Source organism: Eschrichtius robustus, chromosome 5, assembly GCF_028021215.1.
Source record: "Eschrichtius robustus isolate mEscRob2 chromosome 5, mEscRob2.pri, whole genome shotgun sequence".
In the NCBI taxonomy this organism is placed as follows: domain Eukaryota; kingdom Metazoa; phylum Chordata; class Mammalia; order Artiodactyla; family Eschrichtiidae; genus Eschrichtius; species Eschrichtius robustus.
In genome coordinates, this window is record NC_090828.1 from 122,393,258 (window position 1) to 122,410,730 (window position 17,473).

Below are 17,473 nucleotides of genomic sequence, written 5' to 3' on the forward strand. Positions count from 1 at the left end.
CCAACACTATTACCATTTTTTAAAGTCACTGTTACTTCATAGGTGAAAAACGAAGTTTGCTCTGGGAAAATTTCTTCCTCCCATTACAAAATAAAGTCAGAGTCCTTCTATTCCAATCTAAACACAAAAGGTTAGAAGAGGAACAGTCAAACTTACTCCCTTTTTCAAACATTCTTAGTGTCTCCACCACCATAAACATACAGTAGCATGTTAGTCAGATTAAGAACCTAAAATTCTTAAGAATAACCAAATGAGCAAAAAAGGCAGATCTTAATTCCCTACTTCTTGTCCTACAATACAGGCACTTCAGTTCTTTGAAGAGTGATTATCATTACTGAGAGCAAAACTTCAGTATAAAGGTGACAGAGAACTAGTTGTAGACCAGCAGTTGTTTTGTCCGATGGGAACAAAGACCGTAACATTATGCAAACAAAGCGATGCCTCCCTGACTTAGGAGAGACAGTAACATAGCATCGGTGTGTGTCAGAAAATTTCTTCCTGCAGTGATATTTAAGATAAGGTGGTCACCTCCTTTCCTGGGATAGTTCCAGGGCAGTACAGGGGGGTGAGGGGGTATCAGAGACACATGACCTCCACAGAGCCCTGTGCAACAAAAAGATGCTAGGATAACAAAACTTAGAGCAAAGATAAGATCATTCTGATTTTTGGAAAAGATTTTTTTATTCAGTGTTTAAGTAAGATTAAAAACTACAAGATTTTGCTTGCAGCTGATGAGCAAGAAGAGAAAAGTTAAACCCAAATTATCATCTGATTGGCTAGTTAAAACGCTCTGACTCAAAATCAAATTATTCAGTGACATACCAGTTACTTTGTGTGGGCTGAGGAGTTTTGGAGCAAAACAGCCCTAAACAAAACATATCATCTGAGAGCACAGGGCTAATGGGCACATGAAATACTAAACAAGAAAGCTGATAAAGGGAGGCTGTCGCAGACCGTTTGTTATTTTAGGCTTCTAGCAGTTGGTTACCATATACAAGGACCTAGCAGCCAGTTATTTTATCTCTTGACTTGTCTGAGGTTAAACAACTTTAACCCACTAAGCAGGAATAAAGAGACACTTTGTAGATGAGTTGGAAAACATAAAGCAGTCCCACTTCTCCAGTAGAATTTTAGTTGAATTAAATCATAAGAGAAACAATGATTACTGCGCATATTGTACTTGTCACACTACATCTGTTGAGTAGAATTTCCATTCCAAGTGTTGTTTTCATCTTCACCATCGTCTTGAGTCCTCAATCTGTATATCTTGCCCTCCTTTTTAAAGTCTTCCCCCCGTTTCTCCAGCACTCTTTTTCTGACTGGTTCCCTGATATAACAAAAGAGGGAGGAAAGAAGATGATGATATAAAATGAAAACAGCAGCAATACAAAGCCATTTCCTTTAAACTGCCATTAGTATAGTTTAAGGAAAGTCCATGGAGATCATTATATCTACTAACGCAGTACTAGACTTTACACATTTTTGGCGGTGTAACTTCATCTGTTCTCTAAGCCAAACTAGTCACATCATGTTGTCCATGTATTTCTTGGTGACTCACTAAAGTTTTAGAAGACTGGGACCACTTGCCAACTAAATCTTTCCTTTATTATTTATGCAAGCTGATGTATCTACTAAAATATTTATTTATAACTTACACAACACCCTAGAGGCTATCCCAAACTCCATTCATAGCTTAATATACAGAAATGGTCAGTTAGCAATTTTCAATTCTTTCAGAATCTTTAAGAGTGATTTATTTCTGCATGGACAATTTAGAACAAACAGTTCTTCATCTGAAAATGGAAAGGAAACAGGTGAAATTTACGCTAATACATTCTCCAACACTAGAGGGGAAGGGAGAGAGAAAAACAAAAGCCAGTAGTGGAACACGAAGCTTCACCTGCTCGGATATACATTCATCCCTTCCTTTGCCCCAACCCAAGACCTTTTTCCTTACCGGAAATAAATTTTTGAAACCCACACAGCAAGCTCTTCTATATGACAGTAATTCAGGATGAAATGCTTCCATTCATTGCTCAGTAAGAGCTCTGAAATTCAGACCTGACAAGACCTAGTTTGAATGCTGTTCTAAAACTAGAGAACAATTTCTGTCCCCACTTGAGTAATGTACTTGTCTTCCTGCTTAATAGTTAAGAAAGAAATAAAGATAACAGCTGCATCAGCCCAGTCACAATATTAACACAAATTGTCATCTAGAGAGTCAACAGGACACAAGATTAGGGATCCCCTTTCAGCAGACAAATGCAAGGATTTTCATTACTTACCACATATGATTGGTGTGAGGATTTGCTATTAATGACCCAATAAAGTATTGAACAGTACTAGGTATATATTGTAATAAATTGTGCTATTAATTATTAGAAGGGGGTATAATCTCGAATTCTAAGAAAATACTTCCTGTAAACCTCTTTCAAATATGTAGAATTTTAACAGAGGTATGAGCTAAGATCATTAGTGTTGTCTATCAGTATTACCATTCAAACCTTGGCCATCTCCAACAAAAGTAAGGCCTCCTGGTTAAGGAACTAGTCCAAAATAACTCTCTGAAGAGTTATTTCATTTTCAAGTGAACATCCATCCAGTTTGGTCCTTCTCTGACTGACCCAGAGGAGGCAGTTAAATTATCTACAGCACAATGATCCCTCTAAAGTAATCATGCAAGAGGACTGTGAGAAATTAATTATCTTGTCAGACAAAACATGGGTAACAAGAAAAGATATTACTGTTTAGACCTGAAAAAAATACGCCTTTTGTTATGGGATAAAGAGAATTCAATAAATGAAATAATAAAATCAGTAGCAGTGAAGTTGCTTTCCATGGAATAGGTTTTAGAAAGATGGCTGAGAAAACGCAGGTATTGAGCTTCCCAGAACATGTTGGGTTTTCCCCCTTATACAGAGAAAAGGCAAAGTATCCATAACAAAATTTTTCATTTTGAATAAGGCATTGGGCGTTACGAACATATTTTGCAAATGGGGAAAATACAAACAAATACCTTTTTTCTGAGTTGCTGGACGATGCAAGGTTTGAGGATTCCAGTGACGCTGCTCTCACCGAGGTCTGTGCAGGAGGAGGATGACTAAATAAGAAGTTGCTGATCAGTCTCCAGATGGCAAGGAATGGGTAAAGTACTGTCCCCAAGAATGTCCAAAAGTCACCACTGGAAGAATGCACCATGGATGTAGTTGGTCTTCCTGCCTAAAAATTAAGAAAGAAACCTAGATAAAGGCTACATCAGCCCAACCACATCACACTCAAGGTTCTAGATAAACTTTTTTACCTGGAAAAGTCCCGTGGATTTTAGTTTACTGCAAGAAGGTAAAATTGCCATCTTTTGCTGTTTTTCAAGTGTACAAACTTCTAGGAACTCCTGGAGCTCTTTTTCTTTAAAGGAGTAATCACAACACAGAAACTAGAAAGTAGTTTCTCAGTGACATGAACCAATTATTTTGAAGAGAACTAAACTTTTGTAATGAAATTAACAATTTTGATTTTAAAAAGTCTTTCTTAATGATTTTTAAAAAGGGAAAGGTTCCAGATCTCAATGAATACAATTAATCCTGATTACTGGAGGACTGTTTTAGGTGTGGGGCTATAGTTCAGATCTGGGTAAACTACAGTAGTCCCCCCGCTTACCTGCAGGGGATACTTTCCAAGACCCCCAGTGGATGCCTGAAACCATGGATAGTACCAAACCCTACATATACTATGTTTTTCCCTATACATGCATACCTGTGATAAAGTTTAATTTATAAATTAGGCACAATAAGGGACTAGCAAAATTGCCAGCATCATCAGTCTTGAGCTTTGGAGCCATTATTAAGTAAAATTAGGGTTCCTTCAACACAAGCACTGCAATATTTCGACAGCCTATCCGATAACCAAGAGGGCCAGAAAGCGACTAATGAGCAGGTAACGTATAGAGCATGGATACACTGGACAAAGGGATGATTCATGTTCCAGATGGGACAACACACCATTTCATCACACTACTCACAACGGCCCGCAATTTAAAACTTATGAATTGTTTATTTCTGGAATTTTCCATGTAATGTTTTGAAAGTGCAGTTGGCCACGAGTAACTGAAAGCATGGAAGGAGAAACTGGGGGTTAGGGGGCACTACCATATACTAACCAAGATATGGAAGACCCAAGCTCTCATCCCAGCTCTGGCACTTAAGGTGGCACCTTGGCAAAATTATTTAAGGTTCTGAGCCTTTTTTTTAATCAGAGATTAAAATATTGTTACGATCAGATGGGATTAATATGTTTAAAAATGAATGTTATTTTTTTTTTTTTTTTTTATGTTTTAACGTCTTTATTGGTTGGGATAAAGCCATTGCAGTCTTATTCTGTGAATGTTATTTTTAGATTAAAATGTTTTTTAAAAAATTGGTAAACAGTACTCATATACTCATACATAAATAAATGACACCAAGTCAGTAGATTAGGCAGATATCCTACATTTCTTTTCCTCTCCTACTGGTCGTTTTTTGTACATGAAAATAGGTGAGGGAAAAAGCTGAAAATTTATATTGTGTCTCACTAGCAATACAAATATAAAGCCCAGGATAATAGAACAATAAATTGATCTAACATTTTTTGATAATTTGGATTTTAATTACCCACCGTACACTTTTCACCTTCCCTTCCTCTAATTGTAAGAAGAGATCAAGAGCAGAACAAACAGGACTATAGGAAGAGAAAGAATACATATGCGTATACATACTGGCAACAGGACCACTGAAGCACTTGGGGCAAGTTCCAAATCCAGTAATTTCTTTTTATAATCTTCTTTGGTAAATTCCCTCCTGGGAAACATTGTTGCTAATGAAAAATTACCGTAAGTGTTGCCAACAGTCTGTAACATAACAATAAGTTTTAAAACCTTACAGTGGAGCCTTTTTAAAGTAAGATATTACAAACTCATATGCATCCAAAATGACTGCTTTAATTTTAAAAGTTCACTTAAATGTAAAATCAAAAAACTTTGTGCTTCAAAAAATAGCTGAAGGCTATCAAATCCAAATAGTACTTAAAAGCTTTTAAAGCTCAAAAAATGACCATGAAATAGCAAGAATATGTTTCCTAAGACTAGATAAATACACTGAATAAAAATGAACAATTATATATCTTAAGTATGACTGCAGTTTGCAATTAGAGTTTTCACTGTCCTTTGGCAAACTTACATTAATATCTCACAAACACCCATTTGGACTGTAGGTATTTTGTATTAAAATTCTGGAATAGACCAGAATTTCCCTCATATTATACATATGATAGGAGTTTTTGCCTCCTCCTTGTCTCAGAGAGTAAATGGTCCATAATCAACCCATCCTACACACATAATCCCAGGTCCAGGAATTTACAGTGGGCAAGCATCACAGTCACTTTCACAATGTTAAATCACCTATACTTGTAAAATCTTCCAAAGGAAGAGTCTAATTTCTGTTTTTTGTAGTTTTTTACTCTAGGTCATACTACCTCTCACTGTTCTCACTCAACATAAGGTCACAAAATTAGGTCACTGTACTGAGATGAAGTTCTAATAGGACTGATGCAATTAAAGATCTGTCTTTTTAACTCATGTGATTCACTCTTCACTTACCTGTGGCAGAAGCACCCCATTTGGGGAGGCCCCAAGTGGGGCTCCAAGGCAAAAGAAGGATGAAAGAGGCTATCTGGAGTTGATTCTACTATAAAGCTTGGGGAAAAGGGTTATTAAAATAACTTTTTATACTGTCTAGCCAAGCTCACCAGTGGAAGAAGGCATATAACTTTTTAGGCATCCTTTTCTTGGGACCTATAAGTGAGATGGCAGACTAAATGCAGAAGAGGTCTAGCAGAAAAGTCTGAATCCCAATTTTAATCTTGAAGTGATACATAAAACAAATACCGGTACGTATAACAAGCCTAGATCCTAAAGGACATCTGATGCCTCATTTTGAAAAAGTAATCAATCAGAGTACAAAAACTAACTGGAAAGTACTCATATCTTCTCTTCTAAGATGTCAATTTCACAACCATTCAGATCTTGAATAAGGCCATGTTCTGGAAGTAAATTCCTGAAGAAGATACTTGTTGCCAAATAAAGATTATTGATCTTTAGGTTTGACCAACTGGCAGATGGTGGGAAAACTGCCAGCCCCAAAGCATTCTAAGCAACTTGCAGAAAATTCAGAGAGAGGACTAAGAAAAAAATGCATCTTTTACAGAGGACAACTCCTTCAGATTAGACTTTTGGAAAATCACTTGCTTTTCATTCCTCCAACTGAATGTACTAAGCACTGAGAAAAGTTTCCAGAGTCTATTTTACAATAGCAGCAAATTCGTCTTTTTACAGAACAAGCAGATGTGCTGTTCCCATATGGCACTCATACATGACGGAAGCTCCACAACATCCCAGAGGCATCTTGTGCCTCCCTCCTGGGGATAAGTCATGACTTACTCATACTCTTCAAATCCTGCCTGGAAAACTTCCCCTCCTACATTCTAATAACCCACTCACCTACCTTCATTACAACTCAAGACATAAATTTACCTGTGCAGCAAACTGCCTTGCTTCTTCTAGAGGAGCATCAGAAGGGAACTGATTTGTAAAGGAAGAACCATCAGGAAGACGGAATTGAATTCTCGCAACACTGCTATGAGAAAATGAAAATTTAAGTCAGCATCTTTACTTATACACCTTCTCAAACGATATCATTAAAACTAAGAGAAAATGGAAACGGAAATGTGTAATGAAAACAGGTTTTTATGGAGAGTTGGGGAGGGAGGATTGGAGGAAGGTGGTCAAAAGGTATAAAATTCCAATTTAAGGTAAGTAAGTACTAGGAATGTAACGTACAACAAGACGACTATAGCTAACACTGCTGTTATGGTATATAGGAAAGCTGTTGAGAGTAAATCCTAAGAATTCTCATCGTAAGGAAAGAGGTTTTTTAATTGTATCTCCACTTAGCCCATGAACAACAGGGGTCTGAGCTGCACGGGTCCACGTAGAGGTGGATTTTTTGCAATAAACACATACTACAGCACTGCACTATCCACGGCTGATTGAATCCATGGATGCAGAACCGTGGACATGGAGGGCCAACTTTAAAGTCATACACGGAATTTTGACTACGCGGGGGTGGCACGCCAACTGCAACCCCACACTGTCCAAGGGCCAACTGTGTACGAGAAGATGGATGTTAGCTGAACGCGCCGTGGTAATCGTTTCAAAATATATGTAAATCAAACCATCAGGCTGTATTCCTTAAACTTATAGAGAAATGTATGTCCAATATTTCTCCAATTAGAGAAAATAAAAAGAAAATTGGTTTTTTCCCACAGTCAAACCTCATTTATTACTTTTAGCAACAGCTTTTTTGAGATAAAATTCACCCTTTAAAATGTACAATTCAGTGGCTTTTAATACAGTCAGAGCTGTGCAACCATCACTGCTGTCCAATTCCAGAACATCCCATCACCCCAAAAAGAAACCAAGCCCTTTAGCAGTCAGTCCCCGCTCCGCCCTCTCCCTTTCCCTGGCAACCACTCATCTACTTTCTGTCTTTGTGGATTTGTCTGTTTCTGGCACTTCCTATAACGGAATCATAAGATGTGTGACTTCTTGGTAAATGGCTTTTTTCATGTAGCATTATGTTTTCCAGGTTCATCCAAGTTGTAGCAAGTGTCAGTACTTCCCTTCCTTTTTATTGCTGAAAAATATTCCATCGTATGCTATATACTATATTTTGTTTATCCCCTCTTCAGTTGATGGACATTTTGGTTCTTAGCACATTTTGGCTATTATGAAGAACGCTGCTATGAATATTCATGTACAGGTTTCTGTGTGGACATTGTTTTCAACTCTCTTGGATATATACTTAAGAGTAGAATTGCTTAGCATTTTGAGGAACTGCCAAGTTGTTTTTCCAAAGCGGTTGTACCATTTTATAATCCCATCAGCAATGTAGGAAGGTTCCAAATTCTCCACATCCTTGCCAAGACTTGGCGGTTACTTACTTACGTTACTTACTTATTTTTTTTCGGCCATGAGGCATTCAGGGTCTTAGTTCCCTGACCAGGGATGGAACCTGTGCCCCCTACATTGGGAGCGTGGAGTCCCAATCACTGAACCGCCAGGGAAGTCCTGGTGGTCACTTTAAATTTAGGCTTCCTAGAAGGTGTGGTTTTGATTTGATTTTCCTAATGACTAATAATGTGGAGCATCTTTTCATGTGCTTATTAATCATTTGTGTATCTTCTCCGAAAAAATATCTATTCAAATTCTTTCCCCATATTTAAATTGGGTTGTTTGCTTCTTTGTTGTTGACTTCTTTTTATATTCCAGTTACAAGTCCGTTATCAGATATATGGTTTGCAAGTATTTTCTCCAATTTTTTTTTTTTTTTTTGGCCACACTGTGTGGCATGCAGGATCTTAGTTCCCTGACCAGGGATCAAACCCGTGCCCCCTGCAGTGGAAGTGCAGAGTCTTAACCACTGGACCGCCAGGGAAGTCCCTCCAATTTTGCGGGTTGTCTTTTCACTATCCTGATGATATCCTTAGAAGCATACAAGTTTTTAATTTCGATGAAGTCCAGCTTACCTGTTGCTTTCTTTTGTCACTTGTGCTTTTGGTGTCCTGTCTAAGAATCCATTGCCTATTCCAAGATCACAAGATTTCCTCATTTCTTCTCCTCCCAAGAGTTTACACTTTTAGCTTTCACACTTAGGTAGATGATCCATATGGTGTGAGATAATGGTCCAAATTTATTATTTTGCACATGGATATCCACTTGTCCAAGCAGCGTTTGTTGAAGAGACCATTTTCTCCCCATTGAATGGTCTTAGTAAACTTTTCAAAAATCAGTTGATCATAAACGCATAGGTTTATTTCTAGAGACTCAATTCCTATCACAGGCATACCTCAGAGATATTGTGGGTTTGGTTCCACACCACAGTTATCACAATAAAGCGAGTCACATGAAATTTTTCATTTCCCAGTGCATATGTTATGTTTATATTATACTCCAGTCTAATAAATGTGCAGTAGCGTATGTCTAGAAAAACCATGTACATGCCTTAATTAAAAAATATTTTTTGCTAAAAATGCTAACTATCAACTGACGACAAAGAGTTGCCACAAAACTTCAATTTGTAAAAAACTGCAATAAAGTATTATCGCAATAAACGAGGTATGCCTATACATCAACCCATATGTCCATCCTTATGCCAACACCACACTGTCTTGGTTACCGTAGTTTCACAGTTAAGTTTTAAAACCAGAAAGTATGAGTCCTCCAACTTTGTTCAGTTTCCAGATTGTTTTGACTATTCTGGGTCCCTTGCATTTCCATATAAATTTTAGAATCAGATTCCTGCATAAATTTTGGCAAAAAAAAAACAGCTGGAATTTTGAGAGGGATTGTGTTGCATCTGTAAACCAGCTTGGGGATTACTGCCATCTTAACAATATAGTCTTCTGATCTATGAAAACAAAATATCTTTCCACGTATTTAATTAGGTCTTCTTTAATTATTTCGACAATGTTTTCTAGTTTTCAGTGTACAAGTTTTACACTGCTGTTAAATATATTCTTAAGTATTTTATTACTTTCGGAAAATAGTTTCTATTTATTTTATTTATTTGTTTTTGGCTGCGTTGGGTCTTCATTGCTGTGCGCCGGTTTTCTCTAGTTGCAGTGAGCGGGGGCTACTCTTCACTGCAGTTCACGTGCTTCTCATTGCGGTGGCTTCTCTTGTTGCAGAGCATGGGCTCTAGGTGCACAGGCTTCAGTAGTTGTGGCACGCGGGCTCAGGAGGTGTGGCTCACAGGCTCTAGAGCACAGGCTCAGTAGTTGTGGCGCACGGGCTTAGCTGCTCCGCAGCATGTGGGATCTTCCCAGGCCAGGGCTTGAACCCATGTCCCCTGCATTGGCAGGCGGATTCTTAACCACTGCACCACCAGGGAAGTCCCACTTGTTAATCTTCTAATATAGAAAATACAGAAAAGTACAAAGAACAAAACAAATATTAACAGTAATCCTACTAGCAGTATGTACTGGAAATCTAAATTTTTGTCTTTGCACCACATTTTTGTTTTGGGAACTGCCTTATCCCTCCAATTCATTCATTCATTCGGGTATGATTATCAGTAATATTTCCTTATCTCCTTCAGCACAGGGGTGGGCATGTCTACTACCCCAACCAGCTGGCCTACACAAGTGGACAGAGTGATTGGTATTAAGATGGCCACATGACCCAAACGGGGCCAATCAGAATTCTCAGTGAATGAGAAAAAGGATTAGTCTTTCCTCTCTAGGATCAGAAGCTCACGATCCTGGAAGGTGCCAGGAGGCCCTAGGATCTCCTGACGCTATCTAAAGAGTTTCTCTGAGAATAAAGCTAAGACAGAAACCAAGAGATTAAAGGAGAGAGAAAAAGTCCTAATAATATCCTTTAGATCCCTGGATCTGGTGATGCCTAACCAATTCTATCACTGTAACTCCCAGCTGCAGAGCCAACGGATTCCCTCTTTTGTTTAATCCTGTTTGACTTGATATTCTAACAAGTAAAGAATTCCAGTACACATGAGATAATCACTATAATCATTTTGATGTATGTGCTTTCTGTCTTTTGAAAAGGATTTCTTCAGCCTTCTTTTAAACATCATGTATCTAGTACCGTTATGTTGTACACTGACATTCAATGACAAATACCACTGGCAGCTGCCAAACTGATCAATATGTTCTTGAAGAACTATTTACTAATCCACAGAACACATCAGTGTTAAAAAGCAGCCCACAACTGCTTTTCTCCTCAGCTGCCATGTATACACATACATTTTAGCAGGAAATAAAGTACCTTCTTTCTTTTATGGAAGAGTCTCTCTTGACTTCCATTTCTGCCTGTTTGGCCAGCAGGGCAGCAGCTTTAGCAGCTTCTACTTCTTCCTTTGTCTTTGCAAAACGAGCAGCTCTCTCTGCACGGTCCTTTAAAACAGTTGTTAGATACTAATTATATTTCACTGCCATAAAGATCTAGTTACACATTTCCAAACATAAGGAACATAAATATGCATGAAATTCCTTAAGGCCATACACGAACTTCATCACTCTGATTCTGGTATTTTTTAGTTTTATCAACTTTCAGGGACCAGAGTTATTAGTAAACAAACAAGGACTTGATTTTGGTCACTATTCTCTCTCTAAAGCCTGGAACAAGGTCTGGCACATAACAGATAATAAATATTTACTAAATGAATAAATGAACAAACAATATTAAGTAGGGTGTAATATGTATTACAACTGCTTAATTCTAAAAGCAATTGTTGGGACTTCCCTGGTGGCGCAGTGGTTAAGAATCCGCCTGCCAATTCAGGGGACATGGGTTCGATCCCTGGTCCGGGAAGATCCCACATGCCACGGAGCAACTGAGACTGTGGGCATAACTACTGAAGCCTGTGCAGCACAACAAGAGAAGCCGCTGCAACGAGAAGCACGCACGTCGCAACAAAGAGTAGCTCCCGCTCTCCGCAACTAGAGAAAGCCCGTGCACAGCAACAAAGACCCAATGCAGCCAAAAATAAATTAATTAATTAATTCTGAAAAAAATAAAAAATAAAAAATAAAAGCAATTGTTGCAAAACCATCCTAAAGCTTGATGTGTCTAAATCCTTTGAATGTCCTAAAAAAGAATGCTTATGACTAGCAGAGCCTGTGACGTTGCAGATTCTTAGCTTCTTTCCTAGGGAATCTTTGAAAACTATCTTTTGACTACTGATAAAATTCATAATACAACACTGAGAAAAATTACTTCCAAAAAATCATCTCAATTTTAATCTTAACTGTATTTTAATTCAATACACAATTTCTAGGAAAAGAAAACTGAGAATTGGTATGCTCTGAGTCCCTAAAATCTACTATTTTCGTGGGCCCTGTCTGGTAGTAAACCAAAACCATTGTGCATGAAAAAACAATTTCATTAATGTTCTAGAGTCAAGCATTAAAAATAAACTTAATACTCACCAGTGCAATCTGCTGTTTTATACGCTCTCGAGCTGCCCTATCTTCTGCCTTTTCTCTGTTTCTTTCCTCTAACATTCTTTTTGTTAATTCTTCTTCTTGCTTTCTTTTATAATCCAACATTTCTTTTCCGGTTTTCCTCCTCTCAATTTCCTTCTTAATCTCTCTCTGAATTAAAGAAGAAGTAAGTTTTATGAGCCAAAAACAAAGTTTAATAATCTTCCCTTAATATTATTTTGTATGCAGGGAAAGCCGGTTGTAGGGTACAGCTAAAGGAAAAGGACAACTTCACAAAATCTAGGGGTCTAGTAGAATGTATTAACAGCATGGGTTAATGGTCAAACGTCTATCAATTTATAAGTCTTTGCCAGTGGTTCTGTTAAGATTATGATGTGGTCAGTGTCATTTGAAAAAAAAAAACATTACCGGTCTTTGGTTTCTGAGGTGCCCTCTAAGGACAACATGGTAGTCATTTATTTAGCTTGAAGACCTGATAACCTTCGTATATTAGAACCCCAAAGAAATGATGCAGTTCAGGTGCACTAGGTGAGAAAAACGAATGGTGCACTAGAATGCAGCAACACCAAAGGAAAAATTCAGCAAAATAGCTACGCATTTCTTTTTCACATAAAGGAACTAAAACTTTGAACTGCATCAAACCAATTTTAGCTCAAGTCCCTTTATTCTTAGCGTAAAGGATTCATTGCAGAGGAAGAACAGATGGTCCAACCTATTCCTAGCAATTTATAAAAAGAACAGAAAAAACTGTACACTATGACCTTACTACAGAAGACAGATAATTCCCCTCACTGTGCTGCAACACTGAGCTATATAACCAGGAAGCCCTTCCAGGTTTGCCAAACTGAATAGGGAATCAAATGCTCCCTCACTTAAGGGAAGAGGAAAACAATGCCAGGCACACGAACTTTACCTGTTCTTCCTCTTTCCTTTTCTCTTCTCTCCTTTCTTCAAGTTTTTTGGTTAGTCTGTATTTTAAAAGTTTAAAAAATACATTAACTGAGATACTTCATATTAATATAAATTACATTTAGAAGATTTCTTTAGCTAAAAACTGGGGAAATGTGGAGACAGACAAAAAAGCTCCTGAAGGCAAAGCCACAACTTACCTACCTGGTCCCTGCCCCTAGGGAAATCCATGAGGAAGTCAGTGGGACCATCAGAAGCCTCACTCCAGCTCTAAGTGCCTGACCTCCTACTTAAGATTAGTTCCCATTCCTCCCAATTTATCAGATCTTGATTTTTTTTTTTTTGGCTGCGCCATGTGGCTTGTGGGATCTTAGGTCCCCGACCAGGGACTGAACCTGGGGCCTTGGCAGTGAGAGCTCGGAGTCCCAACCACTGGACTGCCAGGGAATTCCCTGAATATTTATTTGAAAATATGCATCTTCAAATACATATGTATAAATCAATGACTTACAAATGCTCTACTTCTTACAAAGACGTAAACAGGAATATGGCAGAAAACTGTTAAAAAATAAAAGCAAAAAGCTGAAGGCTAACATTTATAAAAACCAGTAATTCCAAAATTGATTCTCAACTGTGAGAAACTCAGCAATTAAAAACTAATGATTCTGAAAGCAGACAGGGGTAATGGTTGCACAACCTTGTGAATATATAAAAACCCACTGAATTGCATACACTTTGAATTTTATGGTATGTGAATTATATCCCAATTTTTAAAAACTAATGGCACTTTCTCTCAGAGGGATTTGGGTTACACAGGTATATGCACTTGTTAAAACTCAGTTGAACAACTTGTGCCAGAAATCAAGGGATGCTCAAAGAATGATGGTTTAGAACCCGAAAGAGATGATGAAGTTTAGGTGCACACGGTGAGAAAAATGAATGATGCACTAGAACGCAGCAACACCAGAGGAAAAATTTAGCAAAATGTCTACAGATTTCTTTTTCACAAAAAGGATGTCAAAAGGACATAAGGCCCAGGATGAAGAGGTTCCGCTAACCAAATCTGAAGCAATCTGTGCATCAAAAAAAATTGTAAGAGAAATTAATTGTAACACATTAGGGTTAAAAAAAAGGACCCACGAAATATCTTACTGCTGACGGAAGTTATGAATTGGTATAACCACTCTGGAAAACTGTTCAGCCAGTATCTATGACCCAGAAATTCAGACTCCTGAAAATACACCCAAAAAATATGTTCACCAAGACATGTAATAAAAGAATGTTCATAGCAATTCTATTCTTAACTGACCCAAACTGAAAATAATTCAAATATCCATCAACAGTAGAATGGATAAATAAATTGTGGTATAGTCAATACACAGTCAATATAGCTATACAGTAACAAGCAACAATTTGAAGTGCTTACACGATTTTAATTATATGATCATATGACCCGGATGTTTGAAATGCTGTCTAGGCAGCTAATAGTTACTTCCCAATGAAAACTGTTTCGTTTTTAAGAGCTTGTCAACATTTTATCTAATCTCAACATTAGTATCCCTTTTTAAAAGCTTAACAAATTTTGTGTATATATATCTTCTAAGAGTGCTTTATAGTTTTTTTCAATTTAAGAAATCTCAAACAGCTGCAGACCCATTCTGTCCTGACAGGCTAACTATAAAAGTAATAATGCTCAATGAAGAAAACTTGGCAACCCCAGAACAAAGCAAAGCAAAAAATCTCGAATTCCAATTTCATAGATACTAGTATAAACACTTTGGTGCATGTCTTAAAATATCTTTTTTGGACTCATTATACTATATAACACATATACACCAATATGTGTACATATAATTATTTTTTAATTAAAAATGGCATATCATATTCTATTTGCAGAACCGTCAGGCAGACACAAGCAGACACCCCTTTACATAAGAATGGAAACTATTGGGGGGAATTCCCTGGCTGTCCAGTGGTTAGGACTCTGAGGTCTCATTGCCAAGGGCCCGGGTTCGATCCCTGGTTGGGGAACTAAGATCCCACAAGCCATGCGGTGCGGCCAAAAAAAAAACAGAATGGAAACTATTAAGAAATAACAGAAACTCCCCTTTCCCACAGGAATTAAATAGCACTTGATCTCACCCCACAATAAAGGGCTACCTGCCATGTTTCTTCACACTCCCCCCAAGTCTCGAAATCTTTTCCTGATTTTTCATTTTCACTTCACCCCAGGATCCCAGGGTGATGCAAGTAAGGGTGCACAGTGGTGGGCTTGTTGTTAGCAAAGCAGAAAGAAACAGAAGAGGATGAGCCCCTGGAACTCTGGTTTCCTGCTGCTCTTCTTCCAGACACACACCATTTCTCATTGCTGTGAGAGATCTACCCTGCTTTACACCTCCAGATTCTGGCCCTGCCCCAACTCCCATAAAGAACAATCAGAATCTAGGTTTTGCTAAAATGAAGCACATTTTTACTGAATCATGAACTAACCCAAATACCCAATGTCAGCAATCATTTTGAACTCTGGTTCTCCATGACATCTATGTGAACAAGAAAATATCAAGTCTAAGTAATTTTTCTTAACTTCCATATAACACTGAATGATTTTTAAGTCGAGATTTTAAAATATTCCTGCTTATCCATTCACCATTAACTCAGTTATCTTTTAAGAATCGTAGTATAAGACTATGATTTGATAATCACTACAACATTAAAAATACTAAACTAGAAGCCACAAGAAGTCAGAAATTTGATTATGAGACCAACTAATAACACATGACACTTAATAGACACCCACTTATGCAGAACCCAGGCTCAGTACATAGTCATAAAATTAGCTGAAGTTCTTGCCCATCTGGAACTTATCCTATGACACAGAGAGATAAAAGCAGAAGTAATAGATGGAAACACATATACCAAAATACTAGTGAAAAAGGGATTCTTAAAATTATCAGACCTAAAGCTGACCAATGACTTCAGAGATAGAGAAGTTTTTACTTCTAGAATGTAGTTTTTATGGATACAAATAAGTTGGTCAGGTAATAAAAAACTTCAACCTAGAATTCTGAAATTTCATTTGTGTAATTTTAGCTCTTATTCAAATCAATGAAATAACTGAAAACCACTGTTTTTCTAACAAAATACTATTTCTAAAAACAAGACCAAACCTTTCCACTCTGACGGTGAGCTCCTCTGTAGGTCTCTGATTTGAACATCCGCCAGGCTCTTGAGACACAGTGGCCTGGCCTGAAATTTCTCCTCCTTAATTATTAAAAAAAAAAAAGAAAGAAAGAAAAGAAATAAGAAGAATATTGCATTCAATGCGAATTTTTAAAAAGGTATATATATCTTTCCGGTTACAACGTCTGTTAACAATCTTGTTTCTTAAACAATACATTTTTTCCCTAAGAATGGAGTAGGAGATAAAAAATGAGCTATTACTAGTGATAATTCTTACGTTTGGATCTGGATACAAAAGTATATAAATGGGAAATAAGGCAGCTACCCAGCTGAAAGCCACTGAGATAAAACATGAAATATTAATCTGGCAGTGAGAGATATAACAAAAGTAGACTAAGCATGCCTGGCCAGGGGTAGGCTCTACTCTAAAGAAGCATGGTCCAATATTTTTGGTATCCCATAGGGTAGCCACTAGTCAGGGACAAGTGGCTACTGAGCACTGGTAATAAGGCCAGTGCAGGTGACAGACTAAACTTTTAATTGTATTTAATTTTAATTAAAATTGCCACGTGTGGCCGCAGTTATGGTATTCAATAGTGAAGCTCTAGGGACTTCCCTGGCCGTCCAGTGGTTAGGACTCTGCACTTCCACAGCAGGCGGCACAGGTTTGATACCTGGTCGACGAACTAAGATCCCGCATGCTGTGCATCACAGTCAAAAAAAAAAAAAAAAAAAAAAAAAAAAAAAAAAGGGGCGGGGGGAATTCTAGAGGCCAAGTTTGACACTGGGTATCACTCTAGACTTATGATGACCCAAGGGATCTGCTTCTGCACACCACAATGATTCCTTAGAAAAGCTTTTTATATCTACACTAGTATTCTTTTAAGGATCTCCTGAAGGCCAGAATTTTGTCCTGGCCTGCTGTAGAGGATAGCTATGGTCTGGTACTCCCTTTCAGAACCTCTGCTATTTCCTTCCTTACCACTCACCATCAACTTAATTCTTCTTTACATTTTCGATGAAGAAGAGCCTTGGAAGAGCATGGACTGCGGAGCAACAGAGTCTGGGTTGAATCCTGTTCTGTCACTTTAGTAAGCTACTTACTCTCAGTGTACCTCTTCCGTAAAATGGGGATAGTAACCTCATAGAAATGTCATGAGAAGTATGTGTTAATAGAAGTAAAACGCTGAGACTTTTACTAGGACTAGCACATAGTAAGTGCTTCAGTTATTACAGCAGTAGTAGAAATATTAGAATTATTAAGCAGAACCAAAGGTACACATCTCTTCTTACTTCTGCATTCAGTGCATCACCTACGTAACTTGAAATCAGC

The 17,473-nt window shown here is 37.8% G+C and overlaps 1 protein-coding gene across 3 annotated transcripts in view; it reads right to left on the bottom strand.

The window, feature by feature from the left end:
* Nucleotides 1-656: 656 nt before the first annotated feature.
* UBXN4 (UBX domain protein 4) overlaps nt 657-17,473 on the bottom strand; it is a 32,165-nt gene continuing 15,348 nt past the window's right edge. For 2 of the 3 annotated variants that reach the window (XM_068545199.1, XM_068545201.1), the window contains 8 exons: nt 16,128-16,221; nt 12,965-13,019; nt 12,037-12,201; nt 10,874-11,001; nt 6,563-6,665; nt 4,751-4,882; nt 3,017-3,219; nt 657-1,327 (listed from right to left, as the gene is read on the bottom strand). In XM_068545199.1, the coding sequence (XP_068401300.1) occupies nt 1,189-1,327; nt 3,017-3,219; nt 4,751-4,882; nt 6,563-6,665; nt 10,874-11,001; nt 12,037-12,201; nt 12,965-13,019; nt 16,128-16,221 (1,019 nt within the window). In that variant the 3' untranslated portion in view covers nt 657-1,188. The remainder of the gene's footprint in view (nt 1,328-3,016; nt 3,220-4,750; nt 4,883-6,562; nt 6,666-10,873; nt 11,002-12,036; nt 12,202-12,964; nt 13,020-16,127; nt 16,222-17,473) is intronic. The other variant, XM_068545200.1, reaches the window with a different exon arrangement.